The sequence below is a fragment of the Peromyscus eremicus genome, chromosome 15 (assembly GCF_949786415.1).
Source record: "Peromyscus eremicus chromosome 15, PerEre_H2_v1, whole genome shotgun sequence".
NCBI classification, from domain to species: Eukaryota; Metazoa; Chordata; class Mammalia; order Rodentia; family Cricetidae; genus Peromyscus; species Peromyscus eremicus.
This window is the reverse complement of record NC_081431.1, coordinates 58283355-58310642: the sequence shown is the minus strand read 5'-3', so window position 1 is coordinate 58310642 and position 27288 is coordinate 58283355. Positions and strand designations below refer to the sequence as shown.

The 27288-nt window shown below is 39.0% G+C and overlaps 1 protein-coding gene across 2 annotated transcripts in view; it reads left to right on the top strand.

Moving 5' to 3' along the window:
• Kdm5b (lysine demethylase 5B) overlaps positions 1–27288 on the top strand; it is a 77159-nt gene that overhangs the window by 27393 nt on the left and 22478 nt on the right. For both annotated transcript variants that reach the window (XM_059280623.1, XM_059280622.1), the window contains exons 2-14: positions 500–577; positions 3127–3249; positions 3992–4162; positions 9355–9489; positions 11753–11849; positions 13195–13301; positions 15798–15956; positions 17607–17726; positions 20062–20220; positions 21792–21973; positions 23148–23310; positions 24989–25108; positions 26318–26512. In XM_059280623.1, the coding sequence (XP_059136606.1) occupies positions 4061–4162; positions 9355–9489; positions 11753–11849; positions 13195–13301; positions 15798–15956; positions 17607–17726; positions 20062–20220; positions 21792–21973; positions 23148–23310; positions 24989–25108; positions 26318–26512 (1539 nt within the window). In that variant the 5' untranslated portion in view covers positions 500–577; positions 3127–3249; positions 3992–4060. The remainder of the gene's footprint in view (positions 1–499; positions 578–3126; positions 3250–3991; positions 4163–9354; positions 9490–11752; positions 11850–13194; positions 13302–15797; positions 15957–17606; positions 17727–20061; positions 20221–21791; positions 21974–23147; positions 23311–24988; positions 25109–26317; positions 26513–27288) is intronic.

Sequence of the window (27288 nt, the reverse complement as noted above, 5' to 3'; positions counted from 1 at the left end):
AAGTCACACACCTGGCCTTTTCCTTACATTTCAAACTTAGACTAGGGCTTGGGGATTTAGCTCAGTGGTAGAGCGCTTGCCTAGCCCTGGGTTGAGTCCTCAGCTCCAGAAAAAAAGAAAAAAAAAAAAAGAAAAAAAAAAAAAAAAAAAAAAAGAAAAACTTAGACTAGATCAAATATGTAAGAGTTGTATAGATAATTTGATATATGCTGTTTTGTAGAGAGATACGTCTTTCAAAATATATTTTTTACCTAAATTAGTGACTTTTTCAACAGAGGTGGGCTCAGGGCTAGGTCAGGATAGAGGGAGGAGTGTGTGCCAGATACTGATAATTGGGGGAGAGGACTCATTACGCACTCCAAATTTTCTGGTGGAAAACAGGTTGAAAAACTACCTCTGTTACATTTTGTTTGACTGGTAGTTTACATAACCTTGATTTTAATTTTAAAATAATTTATGTGTTGAGTAATTATATCTAATAGGTTTTGCTTTTTCCTAGGATTGGCAGCCACCATTTGCCTGTGATGTTGATAAACTTCATTTTACCCCACGTATCCAGAGGCTAAATGAACTGGAGGTAATGTTCTGTTTATCTATGTTCCAGAGGAGTACTCTTTGACCATCAGTCTGTCGCTAGTGTTACAGTTATAGCGAAATGAAAACATGGCAAATAATTGATAATCATGGCAGTCAGGCCATTGAAGCCAACCAAATTTTATTAAGATAATACTTTTCATCAGTTTCTTTTTGTCTATTTAATTAATACATATGAATCATTGTATCTTTAGATGGTAATCACTAGAATTGTAAGTTTTGAAAATAATTTACTTTTGAGAAGAATGTAGTAGGAAAGGTTTTTTAATGTGTAATTTTCTTTTGTGTGAAACTTAGATTTAATATTTTTCTGTTTTAAAATTTTTATTTATATGCATTGGTGTTTTGCCTACATGTATGTTTGTCTGAATAAGGGTGTTGGGTACCATTGAACTGGAGTTATAGATAGTTGTGGATGCTGGGAATTGAACCTGGATCTTTTGGAAGAGCATCCAGTGCTCTTAACTGCTGAGCCATCTCTCCAGCTCTAGCTTTTATTATTTTATTTTTTATTTTTGTTTCTTTGAGACAAAGTTTCTCTGTGTATAATAGTCCTGCTTTGCTAGAACTCACTTTGTAGACCAGGCTGGCCTTGTACTCGCAGATCCACCTACAGAAAGTTTTAAAGTACAAGACAGAAGGGCTAGAGAAATGGCTTAGCAGTTACGAGCCTTTCTTGCTCTTGCAGAGGACCCTGGTTCATTTCTTAGTACTCATGTGGTGGCTCACAACCATTTATAACTAGTTCCAGGGGAGGTTGATGCTGCCTTCTGTCCTGCATTTATGCATGTTTACATTATACATACATGCAAACAAAACACTCATCTACATAAAATAAATATTAAAAAGATAGTACAGGGTAGAAGATACTAGGTTTTTGATAACAGAGTCTGACTACAACAGTATTTTACAAATCTTTTAAAGTTTTATTTCATTTTTTTGAGAAAAGGGTCTTTATATGTAGCCCAGGCTGGCATGCCCACCTTTAATCCCAGCACTCATGAGGTAGAGGCGGACAGATGTCTAGTTCAAGGTCCAGCCTAATCTACATAGTGAGTTCCAGACGAAATGGAGCTATATAGTGAGGCCCTGTCTTGGAAAAGAAAAAAGAAAAAGAAAGAAAAAAGAAAAGTAGCCAGGCAGTGGTGGTGCACACCTTTGATCCCAACACTTGGGAGGCAGAGGCAGGTGGATCTCTGTGAGTTCAAGGCCAGTCTGGTTTTTAGAGTTGAGTTCCAGGTCAGCCAGAGCTACCCACAGTGAAACCCTGTCTCAAAAAAAAGGGGGTGGGGGAGAAAGAAAAGAAAAGTAGTAGGTATGTAATAACTTTGCAGCCTTGGATTATCTTTGTGAATTATCTGAGCATGGATAAAACTCCCAATGTGTCCCCTTCATGTTTTATAATAAGGGGAACAAAAACTGATTATAGTAATGATTTGATAACATTTATCATTTTTTCTGTGATCTTTAAATTATCAAGGCTTGTAGGCAGACTTTTCTTTCCTGCCCACCAGCTCCCAAATAACCCACAGGGAGACTCAATATGAATTATAAATGCTTGGTCAATAGCTCAGGCTTGTTACCAGCTAACTCTTACAACTTAAATGGACCCATTTATATTAATCTATTTTCTGCCATGTGGTGTTGTTACCTCTCTTTCATCTTGCACCTCCTGTTTTCTCTCCATGTCTGGCTAGTGACTCCTCTGATTCCACCCATCTTCCCAGTGTCCTTAGTCTGGTTTTCCTGTCTTATCCTGTCCAGCTATTGGCCAGTCAGCTTCTTTGTTAAACTAATCACAGCATAATTTATAGTGTACGGATTATTCCACAGCAAAGGCTTAATTAAGGTGAATATAGAAATGCCATAGTAGTTAGGCATGGTGACACACACCTTTAATCTCAGCACTTGGGAGGCAGAGACAGGAGGATCTCTGAGTTCCAGGGTAGCCAGGACTACACAGAGAAGTCCTGTCTTGAAAAGCAGACAAACAAAGCCATAATAAGCCATTTCTGATTTTTTACCAATAACATTAAATTGTGCCATTTCTGATTTTTTACCAATAACATTAAATTGTGCTTATAGTATCTCTTAGTTGAAGCATCGTTCAGAACAACTATATTCTATGTATTTTTACCTATTTCTCTGTTGTGTGCAGAAGATATATTGACTGAAAGTCTAAAATACAGAAATCATAAGCAGTATATGTAACAATGATATTTTGCTTAGACATAGATATTACCTACTTCTTAAATACAATTTAGACAAGCAAACACTTTTGTACTTAATTTATAATAAATAAAATTGGTTTTGTACTTAAATAGTCTTGAGTGAAAAGAGTATAAGGTTGTAGGCAGGAGCTAAAGTAAGATAGTGCCCAGTACAGAGGTATATACATTACATAGTAGTGTAATCCACTTGGAGGACGAAAATGGTAAGATTGTTTGTGCCTGTGATTTAGCTCAACCTTGTGCCTCAGGAAAAAACAAATAGGTGAGATTAAAATGCATTTTTTTTTTTTTTGATATTTAGGCCCAAACACGTGTAAAATTGAATTTCCTGGACCAGATTGCAAAGTATTGGGAGCTACAGGGAAGTACTCTGAAGATTCCGCACGTGGAGAGGAAGATCCTAGACTTGTTCCAGCTTAATAAGGCAAGTGTGGGGCAACTGTCTTGTAAGTCATTTCATCTTTTTATTTTTTTTGACAGCTGTTGTTTGAAATAAAGGAAAAATGAGATGTGTTTTTAGTTAAGCATGTTGAGGACCTGAGCTCTGTTGAGTCTGTAAGCCTTATTTTATAGATTTTGTTACAGCCTATCTTTCCTTTGAAACACCCCAGTGCTGCAAAGGGTCCTTCCCATTTTTGTTTAGATAAGGGGAACCTAAGGCTCAAGGAAATTGAAAAGACTTATGCTAAAACAGCTGAGCCATAATTCAGTTCTAGGTTCCACTTCTTTCTACCAGACATGATGGCATGCATGCGTGCATACATGCTGTCTCTTAAATACATTTTAAGGGTAAGAAATCAGGACCAAGTACGGGGTGCTTTCCTTTAGTAGAGATTTCATTGTTCACCGTAGGACCAAGTATGGGGGTGGGTGTTCCTTTTTAGTAGAGATTTCATTGTTCACCTTATTCTTTAGGGGAAGTGAGAGGTAGTGTTGAGAGTGGTGAAGCTATTTTAATTTTTTAGTTTAAAATTAATAGCTGGTAGGTTTTCTTTTCTTCTTTTGACTTAGGAAGTGAAAAACACAAACAAAACAAATCAACAACAAAAATTATAGCTGGGAATTTTGTTCTTAGGATCATACCTAGATGTGAGGAAATTAGAAGTAATTTTCTCTAATATTTATTCTTTTTTTTTTTTTTTTTTCTGATTTTTTGCTGTTAACAGTTAGTTGCAGAAGAAGGTGGGTTTGCAGTTGTTTGCAAGGAAAGAAAATGGACCAAAATTGCCACCAAGATGGGTTTTGCTCCTGGTAAAGCTGTGGGTTCCCACATCAGGGGACATTATGAACGAATCCTCAATCCATACAACTTATTCCTGTCTGGAGACAGTTTGAGGGTGAGTGTTGGACCTAGCCTTGACCTGTTTCATTTAATTGCTTATTTGTTGGGTACGTTGTCTTTGGGGTGAATGAGACCTTCTTAATCATATTCAGCAAACATTGTTGAATGATTTCTTTTTGAGGAAAAATTCCAGTACTTTGGTTTGGGGAGCAACTGTACTTAAAGGTTTGTATTAGAATGGATGAGATTATAAAGAAAATGCGTTTTTACTGTTTAATGAGGGAGAAAGAGCTTAATACTGAGAGCACTTGATTCTCTCAGCAATGTCTGCAATCCTTCAGTTTCAGGTAAATGCTATAAAACCATCACTCATATATTAAGGCTTTGGTGGAAAGGAGTGTCTTAGTCCATTCACATCGTTTGAGATACTGTAAATATTAGAGCAGTAAGTCCTAGAACTGGAATGATTTCTGTGCAATGGAAGATTGATAACACAGTTTCTCAGATCAAAACAATAATTCTATCCTAATCCTATAGACCAGTAACACCTGTAATGCTAAGTCCTGTGTATTTTCATTTTAGTTTTCTTCTATTTATCTTTTCTTTCTTTCTTTTTTTTTTTTTTTTTTTTTTTGTTTTTTCGAGACAGGGTTTCTCTGTGTAGCTTTGCGCCTTTCCTGGAACTCACTCTGTAGCCCAGGCTGGCCTGAACTCACAGAGATCCGCCTGGCTTTGCCTCCCGAGTGCTGGGATTAAAGGCATGAGCCACCACCACCCGGCCTGGATTTGTATTTTGAGACAGAGTCTTCTGTAGTACAGACTGACCTCAACTTGTTGTATACCTAAGGATGACCTTGGATTTCTAGTCCCCTTGCCTTCACCTCCCAAGTGATGGGATCACAGGCATGCACCACCATTCTCAGTTCATACAGTGCTGGAGATTCAGCACTGGTCTTTTATGCAGATGAGACGAGCACTTTACCAATGGAGCTACATCCCAATCCCTCTCTCCCTTTAAAAATGTATGTTAATGTTTAGTAAGCCATGGATGATGTAATTCATTTTGAGACAGTGTCTTGCCTGTATGAGTTATTGTTTCAGCAAAAGCAACTTAGGCAAGTTTGTATAGTCCATTTCGGCAGGAGAGCATGGCCTCAGAAGCATGAAGCAGCTGGTCCCACTGTGTCTGCAGTCAAGAAGCAGAGAGAGAAATACTCATGCTTATCTTGCTTTTGCACTTGCATCCTGGTACCCCAGCCCATGGGATGGTGCTGCTCACGTTTAGTGTGACTCTTCTCACCTTAGTTAACCAAATCTAGAAAATCCCTTACAGAATGCCCAGATGTGTGTCTCCCAGGTGATGCTACGTCCTGTCAGGCTGACTATATTAACCATCACAGTGTGCATCCTGGACTGCCCTTGGGCATGCGATTCTCCTGTGTCAGCCTCCAAGTGCTGGGATTATAGTCGTGGACCATGTGCTAGACTTTGGCCTCTGTTTTATAGTTACATTATAAGCAGTTGCCCACATAGATGAACTTTTCTTGAATTCTTTATGTGAGGCGGAGGTTACAGTGAGTAAGGAGAAAAAGACCTTCCCTAATTTATGAGTGGCAGCAGTTTAGAAACTTGTCAGTTGCCTTGTCAGTGTAGTTCTACACTTGAGAGTGCTCTGGTTGTGGTCCTAGCACACCAGAAGTTGAGGCAAGTGAACATGGAGTTTTTATGAAAGCCTTGGCTTGTGTAGGAAGATAAGCAAACAAAGGGTAGGGATTTCAAGAGAGATTGCACAAACATTGCATGTATAACTCAGGTGTTTGTTTCAACCTACCGTATACCAATAGATTGTAAGCACTGATACATATTCCTTGTAGAAGGTTTTTCAAAGAGGGCTGAGGATGTAGCTCAGTTGGTAGAGGGCTTATCTGTTGTGCACAGGGCCCTGGATTTAATCCCTAGCAAGGAATAAACTGGTCATGCCTGTAATCTCAGCACTCAGGCGGCAGAAGCAGGAGGATCAGAAATTCAAGGTTATTGTTGATTATACAGAGAATTCAAGGTCAACTTGGGCTACATGAGACTGAGTCTCAAAGGCAAAAAAAAAAAAAAAAAAAAAAAAAACACGGAACAGTGTACTGCCATAATGGAACACGGCCTTACTCTTGCATCACCATGTTTTCTGAAAGCTCTGAAAGAGGATGGCTGTCTCTGTGGGATGAGGTGATTATGGTGTAATGATATCAACCACTTCTAAATCCTACTTTTCAAGAAGAGGTAAAGTCAGTGTTATAAAACCAATGTACTAGGTTTGTATTTTGAATGATCTTTGGAACAAAAGATAAAGTTCTTCATATATATTCTAAAGATTTCCTAAGCTTGGTTTTGCCTAGTGTGTCTAAAGTCCTTATGGAATCATGAATATAGATAATAGATCCACTAAGCCATGTGGGAAATATAGGCTAAATATGTAATGGTGTATGGGAACCAGTTCATTAATATTTCCTTTATCCCACATAATTTTAACCTCAAATAAAATCACTTAAATTTTGTTTCAGAAAATTCATAAGAGTGGGTAAAGTTATGTATAAACTGATTTTTTTTGTTTGTTTTTTGTTTTTTATTTTTGGAAGACAAAAGGTCTCATGTGTCCTAGGCTAACCTCCAATTAATGGTGTAGCCAAGAATGGCCTTGAGCCTTCTGATCCTTGTGCCCCAACCTCCTGAGTACTAGGATTATAGGTGTGTGCCACCAAACTCAGTTCATGGTTGCTAGGGATTGAATGCAGGGCCTTAAGCATGCTAGGTAAGTATCCACCAACTGAGCCACAGCCTCAGCGCCACCCCACTCCTCCTGCCCCCCCAACAGAAAAGTTGATTGAGCTACATTCCCAGTTAATAGTGTATTTCATGTATTCTATGCCAAATATAAATGATGTAGCATACCCCAGATGTACTTCAGATAATTGCATTTTGGAACCTGCTTTTAAAAATGCTTCTCAGCCGGGCGGTGGTGGCACACGCCTTTATTCCCAGCACTCCGGAGGCAGAGCCAGGCGGATCTCTGAGTTCGAGGCCAGCCTGGTCTACAGAGCGAGATCCAGGAAAGGCACAAAGCTACACAGAGAAACCCTGTCTCGAAAAACCAGAAAATAAATAAATAAATAAATAAATAAATAAATAAATAAATAAATAAATAAATAAATAAATAAATAAATAAATAAAATGCTTCTCATGAGGCTGGAGAGGTGGATCAGTGGTTAAGAGCACTTGCTGCTCTTGCAGAGGACCTGGATTTCTTAGCACCCACATGGTGGCTCACAACCATCTGTAAGTCCAGTTCAGGAAATCTGATGCCTTTTTCTGGCCTCATCAGGCATTAGGCATGTACACAGTACACATGCATACATGTAGGCTAAATGCTTATACAACACATAAAAAAATCTTTCTAAAAATGCTTCTCATGATATTTGTTGTCCTCTTATGATAAAGAAATGCGTACTTGAGAAATTCACGTTAGCTTCAGTAATAATAGTTTCTTGTGTTATGTTTTGGCATTAAATATTATCTAGCTGTCAGCTTAGGATCAAACAAGAAATGAAAGCAAAAAAGAAACTTCTGATCAGAACTGAATCACTTTTCTTGTCACTGTGACTGGATTGGGCCGTAATTTGAGAGGTTACAGTCAGTGTATCATGGCAGGGAAGGCCTGGTGGAGTTATGGCAATGAGATGGTTTGTTTGGGACTCCTGGTATATGGTGGACCAGGAAGCAGAGGGCATAGGTTATAATTAGAACAGGCCTAGAGCCCGGGGGTGGGGTGGGGTGGGGTGGGGTGGGGTGGGGTGGGGTGGGGTGGGGGGTGGGGGTGTGGGGGGGCGGGGAGGGGAGGGGGCCGCTCGCGGGGCGCATCGGTGCACGCCTTTAATTCCAGCACTCGGGAGGCAGAGCCAGGCGGATCTCTGTGAGTTTGAGGCCAGCCTGGTCTACAGAGTGAGTTCCAGGAAAGGTGCAAAGCTACACAGAGAAACCCTGTCTCGAAAAAGAAAAAAAAAAAAAAAAAAAAACAGGCCTAGAGCTCATTCACCGTGATGATCAACATTTTCTCCAGATAGACACCAGCTACTAAAGGCCATACAACCTCCCAAAATAGTGCTATCAGTGGGGGACCAAGTATTAGAAACATCGGAATCCATGGGGACATTTTTACATCTGTCATTATAAGAATCATATTGTCTTTTTTGAAACAGAATCCCACTATGAAGCTTTGGCTGGCTTGGAACTCACTAAATAAACCTGGGTGGCCTACAGAGATCCACCTGCCTCTGCCTCCCAATAGCTGAGATTAAAGGTGTACATCACCATGCCCTGCAAAACCAAATGGTTTTCTATGAAGTACCTATTAATCTTTGTCACACATATATAATGAAATAGATGAAAATCCTAGAAAGTCCACTTTATGGTTAGTTGACCTATTTTCTCAACTCAGGATAATTTTGATTATAGCACTGTTACGTCAGAATCCACAGGATTGTAAAATCTAGAAAAAAAATTATTGGATTCATGAGGTGATATCTTTTTTGCTTTGTATGTTTGAGACAGGTTCTCACTAATAGCCCAGGATCTTCCTGCCTCATCTTCTTAAGTGCTGGGATTATAGATGTGCACATGCCTGGCTTGCCATGGCTTTTTAAAACCTAAGGAGAGGGGTTGAGGATTTAGCTCAGTGGTAGAGAGCTTGCCTAGCAAGCACAAGGCCCTGGGTTAGGTCCTCAGTTCCCGGCGGTGGGGGGGACACGACACAAAAAAAAACTAAGGAGATAAGCACTTGAATAAATCTAAGTTATACTGTTGATGTAAAAAAGAAAAGAAAAATTTGACATATAAACATGTCTAAATGATTGATATTTTTAGATTTGACTTTGTGTTTCTTTAGATTTTAAAAATGTAGATGTTTTAGTGTGTGATGGTGGTGGCGGCGGCGGCGCATGCCTTTAATCCCAGCACTCGGGAGGCAAGGGCAGGCAGAGCTCTGAGTTCAAGGCCAGCCTGGTCTTCAAAGTGAGTTCCAGGAGAGCCGGGGCTGTACACAGAGAAAACTTGTCTTGAAAAAACAAAAACGAAAAAAAGTAGATGTTTTGTTAACTATATATATAATTATAGGTACAACTATATATATATAGTACAACTATATATATATAGTATAGGTACAACTATATATATAATTATTGGTACAACTTTTATTTCTAGTGTCTTCAAAAGCCTAGCCTGACCTCGGATACAAAGGACAAGGAATACAAACCCCATGATATTCCCCAGAGGCAGTCTGTACAGCCCTCAGAAACCTGTCCTCCAGCCCGCCGAGCAAAGCGCATGAGAGCAGAGGTAAGTACTTCAGGGGATTGCTTAGTTTCTGGAGTTTAATGCTAATGGCTAGTCATCACTGACTTTCTTTCTTATTTATAAGTGCTTTGTAGTTCTGAGCCTTGGTAATCTCTTAAAGGGATACTTCATACACTTGAGCTTTTACACCACCAATGGGGATGGTGTTGTCCCCAAAGAGGAAGGAATGGAAGAACTCATTCTGCATTGCCTGAAAAGCTTATTAGTTGTTCATAGTCAAAACCCAACAAACATTTGGGGGAATATGTGAAGACAGGGACTTTGTTCATTATAAGTGTCGAATCAGGAACATATTTACTAAGAAGAGGGAAGAGTTGAGAAATATGAAGGAAATACTAATGTTAAGTGAATAAGATGTGAGGGACATGAGGAAAGGCTGCTAAGATGATTTGCTTTAGGATTTTTTTTTTTCTGTTCAGAAAGGAAGAATATTCTATTTACTTTGTTTCTATAGAGAGGTCTGAGGACTTTGGATTTCTGTCCAACTACTTGATAGAATGTGAGTTCTAGGAAATAACTCACTGCTGAGGAGCCTCAAGGCAATATCATGCTTCTGAGTCAATCTTTGCATGTTTAATAATCATTGACAAATAATTTTTTATATGAATTTAGAGAATCCTTTTTTCATTTCTCAATGAAAGAAACTAGTCAAAATGGAAATTACCATTATTTAAAGCCCATAGACATATTTAAATCTCATTAATCTAAAAATTACTTTTTATTTTTTGAGCATATTCTTTTGGACTTTTGTGACAGGGCTACACTGTGTAGCTCAGGCTGGCCTTAAACTTGCTATGGTCTTGTTTCCTTAGCCTTCTGATTGCTAGGAACATAGGTGTGTTCCACCATGCATGATTCGTTTTGGACCTTTATGTATGTAAGACATGCTCTAGTGCTGTGGATGCCTGGGTCTGCTTTGATGATACCAAATGTAATGATAATGCCCGCAGAAGAAATCCTTTTAGCTGTGAACAGAGGAAAGTGATAAATAGTTCTTCAAACACTTCCGTTATAGACCACAAAGTGGTTTTGTTTTACCATTAAATAGCATTCTAAGTAACAGTGGAACTGAGATTGAATTATATATCCTCAATGAAAAAGTAGGCCTTTTAACAGTTTAATGACGTTACAGGTATAATTTACTTTATAAGAATGAAATTTAACAATTTTATTTTTTGGTGTATGAGTTTTTTGTCTGAATGTGTGTCTGTGTGCCATGTGAGTACAGTGCCCATGGAGGACAGAAGATAGTGTCAGATCCCCTGGGACTGGGGTTAAAGGTGGTTGTTAGCTGTCATGTGGATGCTGGGAATCAAACCCAGTTCTCTGGAAGAGCAGCCAGTGCTCCATCTCTTCAGCCCCAGATGTGTAATTGATGACACTGGTTCATTAAAATAACAGTAAAGCACTGGGGTGGGGGTGGGAGGGCTGCTGTGGCACACACCTTTAATCCTAGCACTCCAGAGGCAGAGGCCAGCAGCCTGGTCTACAGAGCAAGTTCCAGGACAGCCAGGGATACACAGAGAAACCCTGTCTTGAAAAATCAAAATGATGATGATGATGATGATGATGATGATGAAGATGAAGATGAAGCTAGAGAGGTGGCCCAGTAGTTAAGTTTATCCTTCTCTTGCCGAGTACCCGAGTTTGACTCCTAACACCCACCTCCAGCAGCTCACAACCCACCTGTATCTGCAGCTCCAGGAAATCTGATGACCACTTTAGTCTGTGAGACCTACACACATATGGGCATGTGGACACTCTGCCACACACACATGAATAAAACTGAATGTTTAGTTTAAAAAAAAAAAAACCTAAGTGTGGTGGTACACACCTTTAATCCCAGCACTCAGGAGGCAGAGGCAAGCAGATCTGTGAGTCTGAGGACAGCCTGATCTACATAGCAAGGCTCAGGCTAGCCAGTGACCCCTGTCTTTAAAAAAAAAAAATCATTAAAAATTGTGGAAGCTAAGTTTCTACAAATACTGGTGGACCTTTGAAGAGATTAGCAAAATTTTAGAGGTTAATGAAATTGTGATGTTTTTATAATTGTTTCAGGTTTAGTAATAATTAAAGCAAAAGTTCTAGAGGAAAATAAGGTGTTGATATGTCCATTTTGATTATTTTTTTCTGTTTCTTTCCCCTAAAACCTGTATTATTGGAGGGCACTCCTAGTTTGTGTGTAAGAGATTCCTAAGTACTAATAGATAGAAGAAAATATTCATATATATTACAATTTTTTTAGGCCATGAATATTAAAATAGAACCAGAAGAGGCAACAGAAGCCAGGACTCATAATCTGAGACGCCGAATGGGTTGTCCAACTCCAAAATGTGAAAATGGTAAGAAAGTTTATCCATGAATAAGAAAGATAAAGTAAAAATGATGATAGCAATTATTTCTTTGGTCACTTGGTTGGGTTTGAGAAATAAAATTTTAATATATTGTTGTCTTTATTCTCACCATTAATAGGCCAGTAGGGAAAAAAATGGAAAAATATGTGTATTTGGAAAATAAATGAATTTCTCAGTTGTCTAGCTGCTGTTTTGAAATTTAGTTCAATAAATTCACTTAAAAGACAAAAAGATGATTTGAAAAGTATAGGTTCCTTTTTATTTCAAGGCAAGCAGAGACCTTATCTAGTTTGAAGGTCAGTTGATAATGCTTGCATGGCTGTCACTTGATGGAAGCTGTTGAAAGGTGTTGTCCATTTTCTTGCTTCCTTCCCTATTTTCTCTCCCTGTCTCTTGTGCTCCCTCCTCCTTCCTTTCTTTAAAGATAAAGTCTTCTGTGTATTCTTGCCTGGCTTTAAACTCTTCAGTTTTGACCCTCCTTGCCTCTGTCTCCCAAGTGCTGGCATTACAGGAATGTGCCACCTCACCTGGCTAGAGGTAAATTTGTGGTTCTCATAGGATAAGTACTGTGTTGTATTACACATGGGCATATACAAATGCAGTATTAAAATGAGCTCTTCATAGACATTAATGTGTTAGGGAAAAGGCTATATAAAATATAGTGGGAAATAAACAGCTGTGAATCAGAGTCCTTAAGTTCTTTGAGGTGGGTTTGTTGTGAATTAATCACTTGATAGTTCAATAATTGATTACTCAGTTTAGCCAAAATTACCAGGTTTTGGAGCCAGGAAGTAATCTTAGATTATAAAGAGACAGTGTATAATGTTATAAAGTCCTGGTTGGTGAATTGTTGATATCCATCCCTGTCACGAGCAAGAGAAATGTCTTGTCCTTGTTAATTTTTCTTTGAGACATGGTCAGTTTCACTATATAGCTCTAACTGACCTGGAACTCACAGAGATCATTCTTTCTCTGCCTTCTGGGTGTTGGGATTAAACGTATGTGCTACCAACCCTGCACATGTCTTATTCTTAATTAAAGAACACTTTAGTTCCCATTTTGAAGGCACACACATATAAGCAGCATATTCATAATAGAACTCACATGCTAAAATTTAATTGAGGTCAGTTTGTATTTTATCATAATCAGTATTGAACTCTTGTATATAGTAGTATTGAACTCTTGTATATAGTAACACTGGGTGTTATTAAAATAAAAATAAATATGGAATTATGTTTGTGTGGAGTTATGCTGGGAGAGGAGGAAGAGGATGAGGCTAGATAGATAAGCATAGTCCATACAGAAAGAACTAACTTTGGATTGTTTCCTGTAGAGAAAGAAGTGAAAAGTAACATCAAGCAAGAACCCACTGAGAAGGACTGCATGTTAGAAAGTGAGAAGGAAAAGCCCAAGAGTCGATCTAAGAAAAGCACTAATGCTGTGAGTTGACACTTCACTTCTCCTTTACCCCCATTTTCTCCTTTTCCTCCTTTGATTACTTACTTTTTTTTTTTTTTCTTTTCTTTTTGAAACAGGATCTCTCCATATTCAAGGTGGCCTTGGATTTGTAATTCTGTCCCAGCCTCCTGAGTAGCTGGGATTATAGAAGTCCACCCTTCCTCTCTCCCTCCCTCTCCCTCTCACTCCTGGTGGGGATCAAACTCGGGGACTTGCACATTCTAGGCAAGCACTCTAACACTGAACTACATACCCAGCTCTGGGAAATGAGCAGCATATTCTTATGGAACATAGGCCTTTTATATACTAAATAAGTACTCTACCACTGAACTTCACCCCCAGCCTATTCCCCTGCCCCCTTTTTTGAAAATCCCTTTACCTATAAGCTTATACTTATGTGCATTACTTAGTATTAACAAATGAGAGATATTTTAGTGTCTGTTTGATCAATTTATAAGTAAGGAAATACTTGATTCTAGTAAGCATTGGTAGTTGTGATTTTTTTTTTTTTTTAATTTGTTCAGTTTGGACTGGAGAGTAAAGAAGTGCAATTGCCCTGTTCACAAATCATTAGCCTACCTGCAGATGAGCTGAAGGGTAGATCAAAAGTCAAATTGACATTCTGTACCTGCAAGGGGGAAAAGGAACCAGAAAGGAGAGAGGAAGGAAAGGAAAGGAGGCCTCAGGGGTGGGGCCTCAGAGGGAGAGTGGAGAGTTTAACACGGGGCAGTTGGAACATTAGTCGGAAGTGATGCTTACTTATGCTAGATGTGGTGGCTCCTGCCTGCACTCCTGGTACTCAAGAGGCTGAGGTAGGTAGGAGGAGTTCTGAGAGCTCAAACCCTAACATGGGTTACAGAGCCAAAAACCCACAGAATTTCACCAGTTTAGTATTAGAAAGTATCAGCTTGACCTCTCCTCAGAGATCCTGACAGTAGTGTCTTTAAATTGGTAATGATCTCACTGTTGCTTTCCCACCATACATACAAGAAAATACAGAAAGAGAATGTGCAGAGTCCAGACTTTTTTCCTTTAATTATAAACAGATTTAACAAGTTAGACTTCCTGTTAGTTGACTTCTCAGCTTTCTGTTAGTAGGTTATATATTAGATGCGGGGAGGAAGCTGCCATATGAAAATATCACAGACTCCGTAGCTTAAATAACAGTGTTTTGCAGTTCTGCAAGTATATAAACTCAAGGCATTGGCAGGGTTGATTTCTTCTGAGGCCACTATGTCTTCTACTGATGTGTGTGTGTGTGTGTGTGTGTGTGTGTGTGTGTGTGTGTGAGAGAGAGAGAGAGAGAGAGAGAGAGAGAGAGAGAGAGATCAGATCATATGTAACTAATAAAAATAACTATGCTTTATTTGATATTTGGGGAATTTTTCTCTCTCTCTTTGAAGGGGTGTGGGGAGGTTCACGTGGCAGACGTTGGCCTTGAACTCATGATCCCCACCCCTTCCTGCCTTTGCCTTCAAGGACTGGTATTACAGGTTTGCATCCTAGCAGGGGACACTCATCCCAACTCTAGAATTGAAGTCAAAGTGGTAGGATTTTGTTTTTTGTTTTTTTGTTTTTTTGAGTCAGGGTTTCTTTGTGTAGCCCTGGCTGTCCTGGACCTCTCTCTTTCTGTAAACCAGGCTTTCCTCACACGCAGAGATATACCTGCCTCTGTTGCTTTGTTTTTTAACCTACTCTTCTGTGATGAGGTTTCTCTGAAGCCCAGGTTAGCATTGAAATCCTAGATCTCCTGTCATAACTTCCCAGGGCCATGATTACAGACATCTTCCATTGCACCTGGTTCCAGAGTATTTGTTTAATGTCATTAATTGTTTGGCTAATAACTTACTATGTATGAGGATTATCTTAAATTTACCAAATAATGACTTTATATAAAAAAATAAACATAATTGAAAGAGCTTGGAGATCGAAGTTCAGAATTGGGAACACATGTGATTGTGAAATACTACTTATAGAAGGTGTAGCCTTTTAATTCAAACTACGTATGGGCTGCAGAGATGGCTCATTAGGTAAATACACTTATGCTTAACTTGATCAGACTTTATTCTCTGGAACTCATGTGGTAGAAGAGACTTCTGACTTTTACATGTTGACTGTGCTATGCATACACAGATACAGGCATTCACAAAAATGTGTAAATTCAAATTACACACACACATACCGTTTGTGGGCTGGCACATGACTGTCTGGTAGAACACTTGCCTAGTAGCATGTTTGAGACTGAGCTTGATTCCTTAGCACCACAAAAACAAGGTGTGGTGCTACACACCTGTAAACACAGTACTCAGAGGTGGAGTCAGGATCAAGTTCAAGGTTATCCTCAACTAAGCAATAAGAGGCCACTTGAGTTACATGGAGACCCTCAGAACAAGATGAAGCAAAATGAAAAAAAAAAAAATCACAGAATCAAATAATAGCTGACACTCCTTTGTTTTCTGTTTATTTTCCTTGCTGTAGGTGGACCTGTATGTATGCCTCTTATGTGGCAGTGGCAGTGACGAGGACCGGCTGCTCCTGTGTGATGGCTGCGATGACAGTTACCACACCTTCTGCTTGATCCCCCCTCTTCACGATGTGCCCAAGGGAGACTGGAGGTGTCCTAAGTGTGTGGCTCAAGTAAGAGTTAACGACTGAGAAGACAACTTTTGAAACATTCTCTGTTGGCTATGGGTTTTAGATTTAACAATAATGATGAAGTCCACGAACAAAACTAGGCTTAGAAGTGAATAGGAAAGAGGTCTTACTAAGTTCCACAGTGTGTGTGTGTGTGTGTGTGTGTGTGTGTGTGTGTGTGTGTGTGTGTGTGTGTGTGTGTATGTTCAGAGGCAGAACATTTTTATTTATTCACCAACAAATTCATTGTAAAAAAAAATGTATGTTCTTTTTAGGAATTTATAAGTACTTAACAGCTTAGATTATTTCACAAGGCATAGGTACCTTTGTTAATATCTTAGTGTATACTCATCCAGACTTTGTTTTCTTGCTCTGTATGATGTATGTTGGGGTGAGGGATGTTTTTATTTGTCAGTGTTCATCTGTGACAGGGTCTCTGCTGAGCCTGAAGCACATTAATTTACTCAAAACTGACAGGTCAGAGAGCTTCAGGGATCACCTTTCTCCATCACCCCTACCTACCAAGCACTGGGGACCTGGCTGTTCTCAGGCTATCATCAGGTCCTTATGCTTGTGTGGCAGGCACTTCGTTGATAGAGCCAGCTCCCCATCCCAGACACTCTGTTTTAAACAAATGGAATTATTTATATTAGACAACGGATTTTAGTAATTTACTCTTTTATCTTCAATATTTTCTCTGTAGTGTATCTAGTGCTGATATTTTAACAACATATAACAGAGTTCGTTGTTACCACTATAAGGAAGTCCTCAGTCACTGGAATGTTACATTTTGTGTTAGAATTAGATTCTAACATTAAGGTTTTTTATTATACTGCTTAGAGCTAAAGGTCCTAGAGGTTTTCTATATAGCCATAGTGTCACATGAGATGGCCCCACAGGACAGGTTATTATGGAACTTGGAAAGGGTCCATGGTGTCAAATAAATATTAATATTTAAATGTTTAAATATTTAATATCTGGATAGAGATGACCATAGAAATGGGTCTGGATATTCAAATCTATTGACTTCATATGTAGGGCAGTCTCATATTGCCCCTGTTAACCTCTTAGTGTTTTGTTTTTAAAAGGGTTTGATAGCATTATTTGGTTACCATTAAATGCTGCTGGTCAGAGAGTTGTTTTGTTTCCATCTGGTTATTAATTTCTATTTTGATTTTTGTTGTTGTTGTTGTTTTGGTTTGGTTTGGTTTTTTGAGACAGGGTTTTTCCTTGTAGTTTTGGTGCTTGTCCTGGAACTCACTCTGTAGCCCAGGCTGGCCTTGAACTCAGAGATCCTCTTGGCTGAGCCTCCTGAGTGCTGGGATTAAAGGCGTGCAGCAGCACCACCACCACCGCCCGTCTTATGTTGATTTTATAGTTTAAATTCTTGGATATTATTCCTCTCATTTTTAGCACTGATCCTGAAAGCAAATCAAAGTTAAAAAATTGTAATTGTTAAAAAGTATCTTATTTGCTCAGTACCAAATACAAATTATTTACTCACTGGAACAATCTCATGCTTCAGACATTTTTCTAATGTAAGACTAATAGAATGAAAAAAATCTTAAAACAGTTATCCTCGTGACTATTGGCTAGATGCACTTGGTATTTTCAAGTGCCACCTAGAACACTAATTTTCTTTTTCCTATGCAGGAATGTAGCAAGCCCCAAGAAGCGTTTGGCTTTGAGCAAGCAGCAAGGGATTATACTCTGCGCACGTTTGGGGAGATGGCAGACTCATTTAAATCCGATTACTTCAACATGCCAGTCCATGTATGTAGATCTATACTAATTTGGGTTAGAATTTTACAAATGTTGTTATTAATTAATTAGTTAGTTAGTTAGTTAGTTTACTCACTCACTCGTGTGTCTGTGGTACTCAGGCAACAATGTACATGTGGAAGTTGGTGTTCTCCGACTATGTGTGTTCTAGGGGTTGAGCTCAAGTCATCGGCTTGGCACCATGTGTCAAGACATCTCACCACGCTGTGATTTAAGGTTTATGTTATGTTACTTTTCTGAGATTGGTTCTCAGTTATATAGCCCCAGCTAGCATGGAATTCACTGTGTAGACCAAGCTGCCTCGAACTCTGAGATCCATGCATCTCTGCCTCCCAAATGCTGGGATTAAAGGGGGCATTACCACACCTGGCTAATTACACATTTGTTGTTTTGTTTTGTTTTAATGAGTTAGCTGATGAGGAAAAAATTTAACATTTACACTGTAGACAGTTTCTCTTCAACTCTATTACTGGTGAAAGAAAAGCTCCATTCATTGAAGCCACAAAGAAGTGAATAAAGGTTTCACTCTGGCAACCATTGTACAGAAGGAAACTTCTAGAATGTTTAATGGTAGTAGAATTCCACAGTACTTTGTATCAGAATGTTTTTATTTAAGTGCACTGTGTACTGTGTCTTAGGGACATGTTTATTACATTTTGTTGTCTTATTATATTGTAAACTTTACAGTAAGATTCCATTTTTATTTTTTGTTTACTTAGAATATAAGCAGGTATTTTCAACATTCAGTATTCTATCAAATACAAAATTAAATTGTTTCCAGTGTAATTCTGGATATTTAAGCTGTGTTTTTTCCTCACTTATGTGTGCCATAACAAACAGCTCATACATGAGATCTCTGCAGTTGGATGATTCTGAGGTTACATGAGAGTTTTGATCTCTATGGCATTCCAGCAATGTATTAATGATCCTGATAGTCCTTTATGTCATGAGCATTAGCTTTTAGTTCCCTAACATTTTCTTTCTAATGTATATTCCACTTGAAGTTTTATTTTGACTCCTCATGAATTTTAGTATTTTCCCATATAATCAGTCATGTCGACTGGCTTATGATATCTGTTATTGGATCTTTATTTTACTTAAAAGCTGAAGACACTAAGTGCCAGACATGTAAGTTATTTGCTCTACTCAGAACAGTTCCTTGACACTTTGATAGCTTTATATTGTTGGATGTGCTGAGGCAACTATCTTTTGTTCATATCTTCAATTTCTTATTTTATTTTATTACAATCTTTTTTAAGATTTATTCATTTTTGTTTTTGATGTGGGAGTATTTTGCCTGCATGTATGAATGTGCAACATGTGTATGCTTTGTACCCATGGAGGTCAGAAGAGGGCATAGGATCCTCTGGATCTGGAGTTACAGATGGTGCATGTGGGTGCTGGAAATCAAACTAGGGTCCTCTGCAAGAGCAACCAGTGCTCTTCACCACTAGACCATCTCTCTAGCCTTCTTCTTCTTCTTCTTTTTTTTTTTTAAATTCATGTTTGTCTGTATTACTTTCAGCCAGGTAAAGTCAAATAATGTGTTAAGAAACATTTATTAGCCAGGTTGGGTGTTATATTTCTCAGAACACAAAAGTATATTTCAGATTATTAAAAAAAAACCAAAACAGGTCATTTTACTTTCCTTGGCCTCTATTTGTAGTTGTGGTTTGGTTTGTGATCAAGGAACATGAATTCTTTTTTTTTTTTAATTTCTTATTATTTTTGTTTGTTTATTTATTTGTTTTGTTTTTGGATCCCAAGCAAGGTTTCCTCTTCTCCCAGCTCCCCCCACCCCCCTCCCCATTCCTCTTCCTGTTTCTCTTTAGATATGGACTGGTCTCCCAGGGACATCAGCCAGCCATGGTCTATCAAGTTGTAGTGAGACTAGACACCTCCCCTTCCTTCTGTTCAGGCTGGATGAGGCAATCAGTAGGAGGTATAGGTCCCAAGAGGAGGTGACCAAGTCAGAGACAGCCCCTGCTGTCACTGTCAGAGTCTCACTGTAACATGTGAGCAGAGGGCCTAGGCTGCTCCTAGGCAGGCTCCCTGGTTGTCAGTTTAGTCTCTGTGAAGCCCCTATGAGCCCAGATTAGTTGGGAACTTGAATTCATAATCAGTTCTTATAGTTCTTAATTATAAAATTTATTCTAGAAAATAGAGTTGTTACCTGAATCACCCAAGAATATCACCTGTGGGAAATTATGGACAGCTTTTTTTTTTTTTCTTAGCAAGTTAATCTGCTATTCTCATCTCTTAACTAGTCATAAACAACTTGTGAATGAATGGAAAAGTTACTCTTCCAGTGTCCTTGTACTTCCAGATGGTCCCTACAGAGCTGGTAGAGAAGGAGTTCTGGCGACTGGTGAGCACTATTGAAGAAGATGTCACGGTGGAGTATGGAGCTGATATCGCTTCAAAGGAGTTTGGCAGTGGCTTCCCTGTACGAGATGGGAAAATCAAGATTTCCCCTGAGGAAGAGGTAGGTTCCAACTGTAGGGACTTGTAGTGTGAGGCGGAGCTCTACATCTAAAGCACAATGTTGATCTAAAGGGCAGAATACTAGAGTAGTGACATCCTCAGTGTAACAATTATGTCCTTTTGAGTGCCTTGGAAATTGTGTGTTGAAATTCTGTTTGGTTAGCTTGAATTATTTAGAATTACTCTCAGCACAGTCTTAATTACTGGATTTTTAATATCTTCAAGAAAAATTAAGTCCTCAAAAAGTCCTAGTCCTGATTATGCACTATAGTATGGTGATTATAGGACATTATTACCACCCTTTCCTCCAGGTTCTAACCTTGAGTTCTTCTTTAAAATTAACCTGAGGGCCAGGCAGTGGTGTCGCACGCCTTTAATTCCAGCACTCGGGAGGCAGAGGCAGGCAGATCTCTTGAGTTCCAGGCCAGCCTGGGCTACAGAGTGAGTTCTGAGAAAGGCTCCAGAGCTACACAGAGAAACCCTGTCTCCCAAAAAAAGGCCAAAAACACAAGAAACAAACCAAAACCAACCTGAGAAATCAAGGCCTTGCTTAACTTTAATGTTTATAAGTGTCTTACTCTGCATGCTAGTGGACTCATAAACCCAAACTATTTCTCTGTCTGTCCTGTGGGCAGTCAGATTTAAAATGTGTATGTGGGTGTTCATTTTCTAATTTAAATACACACAAAGAAGTACATAGTCATGTGTACAGCCAGGTTAGTCTTCACAAACTGAACACTTGAGCACAGGGTACCCAGCGCTAGAACAAGAAAGTAGGATAGACTAGAGTGATCCGCCTTCTCTGCTTTTCGTCATCACCACTTCCTCTTTGAGGGCAACCACTATTACCTTACACATCCCAACTTCTAACTGACGATGTAGATTAGTTTGCCTGGCTTTAAACTTCATCTAATGAGTTTATGTTCTTCTGTATCCTAAAACAAAACAAAACAAAGGGTGGATGTGTATATACAGTTCTACTTATTTAAAGTCTAAACCAGACAGAGCTAGAGATCATGATAGTAGCACTCTACTTTGACCCCTAAACCCTTCATTTTTTTTTAAAGGAGTCTTGTGCACCACCCCCGTCCGTCTCCCCCTCCCCTCCCCCGAGTGCTACACATGTTGAAACAGTCCTGGCTGTCCTGGTTATCACTCTGTAAACCAGGCTGACCTTGAAACTCACTGAGACCTGCCTGCCTCTGCTTCCTGAGTGCTGGGATCAGAGGCGTGCGCCACCACCTGGCTGAAGGAGCTCTTTAGACAATCTTTAACTGTGGAATTGTAGGGGCTGGAGAAATGGCTCATCGGTTTTATGAGCACTTGTTTCCCTTCCAGAGGACCTGGGCGGTTTCCTGCACCCAGGACAAGCTGCTCACAATTGCCTTTGTTTGCCTCTAGTTCAAGAGGACTTGATGTCCTTTTTGTCCTCCTTGAGTATCTGAACACATGTGTCACAAGCCCACCAATATAGATAAATATAATAAAATAAGAAAGGAACAAATAAACATTTCTAAAGTGTTAGCATGATACTGCTGAAACTTTATCCTCTTTTTTTCTTGCTCCTTTTAGGAGTATCTTGATAGTGGCTGGAATTTGAACAATATGCCAGTGATGGAGCAGTCTGTCCTTGCTCATATTACTGCTGATATATGTGGCATGAAACTCCCTTGGTTGTATGTGGGCATGTGCTTTTCTTCCTTCTGTTGGCATATTGAAGACCACTGGAGCTATTCAATCAACTACCTGCACTGGTGAGAAATTCTGTATGGAGCCTATGAACAGTATGTATGCTGGGTAGGAAGGTTCCCTCTTTCAGATATGTGTTGCCTGTGTCTGAAGGCAATGGGTTCCTTTTGTTTTAACTTATGTTAGATTAGATTTCCTATCAAGTTAGGACACTTTACAAAAGTTCTGCAGCCTCTGAAATCATACACTAGTTTAGTGTATAGGATGTTTCTAGGAATAGTGTAGTTTTTATATGAATTCAGTAAAGTGTCACTAGCAGGTTAACAAAAGCACCGTGTAGTGTTTTTCGATACAGGAAATCTCACTTGGTAGTCACGGTAATCCATGTATTCCTTTGGGGATGAGCAGATCCTTGGGACTATCAGTTTCCTTTTGTTGTACTGAATTCGACGTGTAACACTTCGACCTCTCTAATTACTGTGCAGACTTTTGAACTTTATATTTATACTGTTTAAACTTTTCACCCAAAGCCATTTGTCCCTACATCTGTTCCCACCTCCCCTATTTCTTTTACTTCGAAGTTCAAAAATATTTTAAAATCTATAACCCACTCTAATCCAACAGTGGAATTTAAGGATGTACCACAAGAAAGAAAGTTGGCATATGGATATGCAACATCTTTCTGCTTCCCTAGGCAATTGCCCCAGCTGTAACAGGAAGATGATGTTTATCATACCTCACAGGGATGGCACAGATTAATTGGTTGACAATTTAAAGTTCTTGGAAGAATAAGGGCTCTTTATAAATGCTAATTGCCTTATTTGTATTTGATTTAAACCTTTTCCAGCAGAATGGGCAAGGGAAAAGGAAGATGGAAGGTTGCCATCCCTTCTCAGTTGATGAAGGAAGTTGTGTATCCTCTAACAAATATGATTCTTAAAAACTCCATAAGTCTGCATTTTGTAAAGTGGGGTCTGGGATGATGACCACCTCAGATGCAAAGTATCATTTTTTGTACTTGAAGGGAAAATGCACTATATATGTTCCACTCACATTTCTAATGTTACCTCTTTGCTTTGAACATTTGTTTGTAGCTCAGTCTTATAGAACAAGATGAGAAAAATGTGAACTGCTTTGCTTTGTGTGTGTGTGTGTGTGTGTGTGTGTGTGTGTGTGTGTGTGTGTGTGCGCGCGCGCGCTGGTACTAAACATTGATTGACTTTCATAATCTGTTTTTAGGGGTGAGCCAAAAACCTGGTATGGAGTTCCAGGATATGCTGCGGAGCAGCTAGAAAATGTAATGAAGAAACTAGCTCCAGAGCTATTTGTGTCCCAGCCAGATCTCCTCCACCAGCTTGTGACCATCATGAACCCCAACACTCTGATGACTCATGAAGTGCCTGTATGTTCTGAGTTAATCCTCCTGCTAATCAGCTTATTCACTACTTCTCTATTACTGTTTTATTCTCTTTTCTTTCTTTTTAAAAAGTTATTTGGTATTTTCAGGGCTAGGCGGTGGTGGTGCACACCTTTAATCCCAGCACTCGGGAGGGAGAGCCAGGCAGATCTCTTATGAGCTCGAGGGCAGCCTAGTCTACAGAGCGAGATCCAGGACGGGCACCAAAACTACACAGAGAAACCCTGTCCTGAAAAAACAAACAAACAAAACAAACAAACAAACAAAAGTTATTTGGTATTTTCATATAATAACTTGATAATAGAAGCAGCTGCTTGGTGCTGTATAGCATAATCCAATGGGTCAGGTGCTTAGACACCATAAAAAACTAATTTGTTGTAGTTCATACCTAGGTTACTGAACAGACTTGCTTTTCAAATGAGTGTAGTGCTTTTTAGTGTACAACTTAGTATAGTTGGAGTTTGTAGAACCATTATCACTAATGATTTCTGTACTATAAATTTTGTTTATAACTTTAGTCAACAAAAATATATAAATAGTTACTTGTAAATACAAAATAGTTAATTATGAAAATGGCTAGCTTCTGTTACAATTCGATCAAAACTCTGGTTTTAAAATCTTTTTAAAAATACTGATAAATTTTGTGTTTGTATGTGTACCTGAGTGTTTTTATGTGCACCATGTACATGAGTCTGGAGTTCAGACGAGATATCGGATCTCCTGAAACTGGAGTAACAGGTGGTTGTGAGCTGCCACATGGGTGTGGGGGAACTGAACCCCACTTAGTCCTTTGCAAAGATTTGACTTCCAGCACTCCATAAAGAAGAGGGAACAATGAATCTTATTGAATCTCATGGTCTTATTCTTGAATGATTAACCAAAATGGCCTGCTTTGTAGGAATATTGATGGTGGTGCTGGGAATTGAACCAGGGTCTTGGGACTACTAGATGTATACACACTGTCCTGGTATTACTTGCCAGCCAGAATTGGCTGTTTCGAATTGCTAATCACCCTTCCTCCCGTTGAGCATCTGTGGGTGTGTGTATCTATGCCTGCACTGGGTGTTGTTCCTCAGGGGCCATCAGACAGGATTTCTCAGGACTTTAATTTGAGGGCTCACTAAGTATGTATTCATGGAACATAACTTAGAAAGTAATGACTGAATGTATAAAACACCCACCATGTCTTCATTGTTAGTGTTTTTCCTGCTGGATTTTTCCAATATGTCAAAATTTGAATAAAATACAGGGGCCGGATTTAGGGCCTAGGGAAATAAATAATTTCTTCACGATCTGTAACCTGCTATATAGTCCAGACTGACCTCCAGTTCACAGGCATCTGCCTGTCTCTGCTTCACTGTTGCTGAACCTTAGGATAGTCCTGGTTTTACCTGTAAAGAAAGATGTGTCTTGTCTCCTAGATGCAGCCTTATTTGGTTTGAGCACTGTCTCTGTTCAGAGACTAATTAGTTCTATTATTGTGGTATATTACTCTATCTTATGACAGGAATCAGGTGATTCTACAACAGTAATTGTATGTACAAATGTATGTGTGTCCAGTCCTGACCTGTTTGTCTGGTGAATCATCTAACAGTTCATGTCCAAATTGTCTTTGAGAATGTTACTGTCAAACCTTAAAAATCTCTCATCCCTGTCTCTGTAGGTTTATCGAACAAATCAGTGTGCTGGGGAGTTTGTGATTACGTTTCCAAGAGCCTACCACAGTGGTTTCAACCAAGGTTTTAATTTTGCCGAGGCTGTTAACTTCTGTACTGTTGATTGGGTATGTAGTACGAATTTGAGCTTTTTCCTTATAACACATGTACCACACTGCTTATTTTAGTTGACATTACATTTGTTTTGTAGCAAGACCCCTTTCTCTTTTTAAGGTCTATTATTTTTTTAAAGTGTATGTGTATGTTTCTGCACATAGACATGCACAGACAGACATGTGCTTGGACCAGTAGAGGCCAGAGAATGTGGTTGTGACTTCTCTGACATGGATGCTAGAAACTGAACTCTGGACTGCTGTAAAAATCAGCAATTGCTCTTAACTGCTGAGCCACCTCTCCAGCCCCCAAGACACTTCTTTTAAGTTGTAGTTTTAAATCAACTTCTTGGGGACAAAGAAGTGGTTTTGTTTTTGTTTTTTTCCAGTGTTGCCAAGCCTAGCCCTGAGCTCTCTGTTGCAAACTATCATTCTGCCTCAGGTTCTGGGGAACCTAACTTGTAGTAAGAACTTTCTTGAAGAGCAGAGTCTAATGACTTTTAACAAGGTTGAAGCTTATTAGAGCTTACAAACTAGTAACAAATATTCCAGTCTGAGAACTCAGAAGTAGGATTGCCCTAATTATCCACAGTGCAACAGTTGAATGACATGTTTGTTCATTGCAGAGTTGATATTTTATGCTACAACTGTGAAGGTTATGTGTAATATAAAAATTAGTAAATTGTAGTTTTCTGTTTATTGTTTTGAGACAAAGTCTCTTAAAAACCTGATGTGTAGTTAAGGATGGCCTAGAATTACAGACCTTCCTGCTTTTATACCTAAATCCTAAAGAGCTAGGATTTAGGCATGTACCACCATCTAGTGCTTTTCTTGAAAAATAGCAATAGTTCTTTCTGTCTTTATTTTCCACTATATAGTTCTTGAGTATTAATTATCCCTGAAGTCAATTAAGACTGGTAGTTCAGCACAGTTGTTTGAGGAAATGTACAAATATTTCCAATTAGACTCTACATTACTCACATTAATTCATTGTCCATACAGTTCTTCTTTAACCAGTTTTCAATTTAGTTACCCAATGTGTCAGATCTTTAGAGCACAAAGGTGAATAGGCCCAGTGCTCAGGGAATCTGAGTCTGGTTTAGGGTTAGTAAGTAATAGGTGGTTTGACCTAGATTGGGTTATTTGGTAATATGATAAGTCAAAAGTTTTTGGAAATTTTAAAAAAGGTGACGATGTCATACTTCTTTTCTGCTTGTGACACAGCTACCATTGGGCCGCCAGTGCGTGGAGCATTACCGATTGCTGCACCGTTACTGCGTCTTTTCCCACGACGAGATGATATGCAAAATGGCTTCCAAGGCTGCTGTGTTAGATGTTGTGGTGGCGTCAACTGTCCAGAAAGACATGGCCATTATGATTGAGGATGAAAAGGCTTTAAGGGAAACTGTGCGTAAACTGGTAAGGTTTCTGGAGATCCAGTTCCATGTTGTTGACTTCGTAGAGTTCTTGCACTTTATTGTGGTTTTAAACTTTTCCTTGCTGTATTCGGTTTCTACAAAAGCTATTCTGATTGACATGTAATATTTTGTTTTTATTTGTATTAACTATTTTTCATGTACTTATTTTATCCCTTGTATCACTATTTCTGTAAAGTATCTCTTCACATGGTTTGTCTGATTTAATTATAAGATTATATTATCACAATAGTGCCTCTCTCTCTCTCTCTCTCTCTCTCTCTCTCTCTCTCTCTCTCTCTCTCTCTATCCCTCCCTTTCTTTCCTATAATAGTGTCTCATGTATCCCAGGATGGTCTTGAACTTGGTATGACCTCTCCTGTTCTTCCCACTTCCACTTTTCAAGTGCTAGATTACAAGCTTGCCTTTTTTTTTTTTATTATATTTTATTATGTGTCCTTCTTAAGACATTTGTGCATAATACAAAGCCGAAGCCACAAAAATATTCTCTAGAATCTCATACTATCTTCTCTCTGAATTGCCTTGGTACCTTGGTTTTAAACCTATGAATCTAACCTATTGCTAATACTAAATGGTCTTTACTACTGTAATTTTCTTTTTTCTTTCTTTTTTTTTTTTTTTTGGTTTTTCGAGACAGGGTTTCTCTGTGTAGCTTTGCGCCTTTCCTGGAACTCACTTGGTAGCCCAGGCTGGCCTCAAACTCACAGAGATCCGCCTGGCTTTGCCTCCCAAGTGCTGGGATTAAAGGTGTGTGCCACC